The 1713-nt window shown below is 43.5% G+C and overlaps 1 protein-coding gene across 1 annotated transcript; it reads left to right on the top strand.

Annotated features, from left to right (window-relative positions):
* Window positions 1-290: 290 nt before the first annotated feature.
* On the top strand, window positions 291-1421 carry TM35_000122740 (uncharacterized protein; the record flags this gene model as incomplete). Its single annotated transcript, XM_029025249.1, has 1 exon — window positions 291-1421. One exon carries the CDS (start codon window positions 291-293, stop codon window positions 1419-1421), a length of 1131 nt encoding a protein of 376 aa, XP_028883565.1.
* Window positions 1422-1713: the final 292 nt, after the last annotated feature.

Below are 1713 nucleotides of genomic sequence, written 5' to 3' on the forward strand. Positions count from 1 at the left end.
ATGGGCAATACCAGAGTTCTCTTTGCGGTGTTTTAATTCTGTTGGTGTATGAGCACAACATGATTTGCATTCCTAGTGCTGGGCCAATCGTCATCAAACTCCACGATGCTTCTCTTCTTGCGTTCTGTGCACTGTTTTTTCTCCTCTTTGTGGTTTTGTTTTGTAGTGTGTTTGTCTGTGTGTGTGTGTGTGTGTGGTGCCCTCTACCTTGTGTGTTAAATGTGCGTCTCTTTTCTCCTTTTCCTCTTCTTCCTTGTTACCACAGACCCAAGCAACCCACAGTGACAATCATGACAACGATGTTCGTCCAACTGCGCCGCGTAGTGTACCTGTTGGTACTTCTACAGTGTTGTGCGTGTGTGGCATATGCGCAAAGTGGTGATAGGGCCTCCATGACAGCTGATGAAAAGAATATTGAACAGGGAATGACTGAATTGAGAGCTAAGATGGAAGAGGAGAAGAAAAAAGTAGAGGATGTACTTGAGTCAGTAAACACCGTAAAGAAAGAATGGAGTGAAGTGTCAAAGCGTGTTCAGAATGCAACAACGACGGCCAAAGAAGTTGGAAAGCTTCTTATGGAGACTAAAGGCCGTGTTTTGCGTCAAACTGAAAATGAGAATAAGAATATGAGTGAATTGAAAGAGGTGTTAGGGAAGGCAGTAGATGCATCAAAAGAGATCACTGATGCCGTTGACAATGCAAGTTTGACAGCTAAAAAAATAAGCAATTTGACGCAGGAAATTCAACAGGGGGAAGAGGATTTGGCTAAAGTGATACGTCATCTTACGTGGACTGCTGATAAACACATTAACAATGAAGATGAAACCAGTCTCTCAGAGGAGAAGAAAAAAGTAAAGCAGTTGGCTGAACAATGTATGAAAAAAGTGGAGAATGTATGGACTTTCCTTCAGCGTGTCAATGAGGTCACTACAAGTACTCACAGTTTAGTGGAGAAGGCCGAGAAACAGGTGGCAACTGCCTCCGTTGCAGCAGCAGATCTTCAGAAAATCATTAATGAAACTTACCGAGCTTGTCCAGAAATAAAAGCAGATCTGGAACGTGAAATTGAGGAGGCGAATCAAAGAATAACTGAAACCGATACAGCAAATGAAGGTAAGGAACCACCACACAATAATGAGGAGTTAGACGATTCACTTCCAAATAAACAGAACGAAAAGGAGACAAAAGACCAGAATACCAATTCCACAGAAGCTGAGACGGAAGCCATGCAAATGCCCAACAGCAGCAGAATCAACAGGACTCTGAGAACGAAAATGAAGAAAGCAATGTTGAAACACAAGAGAATAATAATAGTTCTTAGAGCAACATTCCTACACCCAGTCATTCATCTGCTTCTGGATCCTCGCCATCACAATCACAAAGTACGCCGACTAATACTTCTTCAGCTTCAAACCATTTGAATAATACACAGTTAAGTGACAGCAGCAGCAGTCCTGCATTGGCGCACAGTCCCTTATTGCTGCTTCTTGTTTCGATGTGTGTGCTGGGCTGCACTGCGGTGTTCTAATGGAAGCTGCTGGTGGGCGTGTGCGTGGTGATGGTGAATCCCTCTATATTCTTTGCGTGTTTCTTTCTCTGCATGGCGTGTGGGTTGATTGATATTGCAGCGCAGGGACACACTGGCCGTTGATGATTGCTTGACTGGGGTTCATTGAGGTCTATTAGCCTTATAGGCATGTGTGCTTGTTTTTT

The sequence above is a fragment of the Trypanosoma theileri genome, assembly GCF_002087225.1.
Source record: "Trypanosoma theileri isolate Edinburgh chromosome Unknown TM35_Tth_12_V1, whole genome shotgun sequence".
Taxonomy (NCBI): Eukaryota; Euglenozoa; class Kinetoplastea; order Trypanosomatida; family Trypanosomatidae; genus Trypanosoma; species Trypanosoma theileri.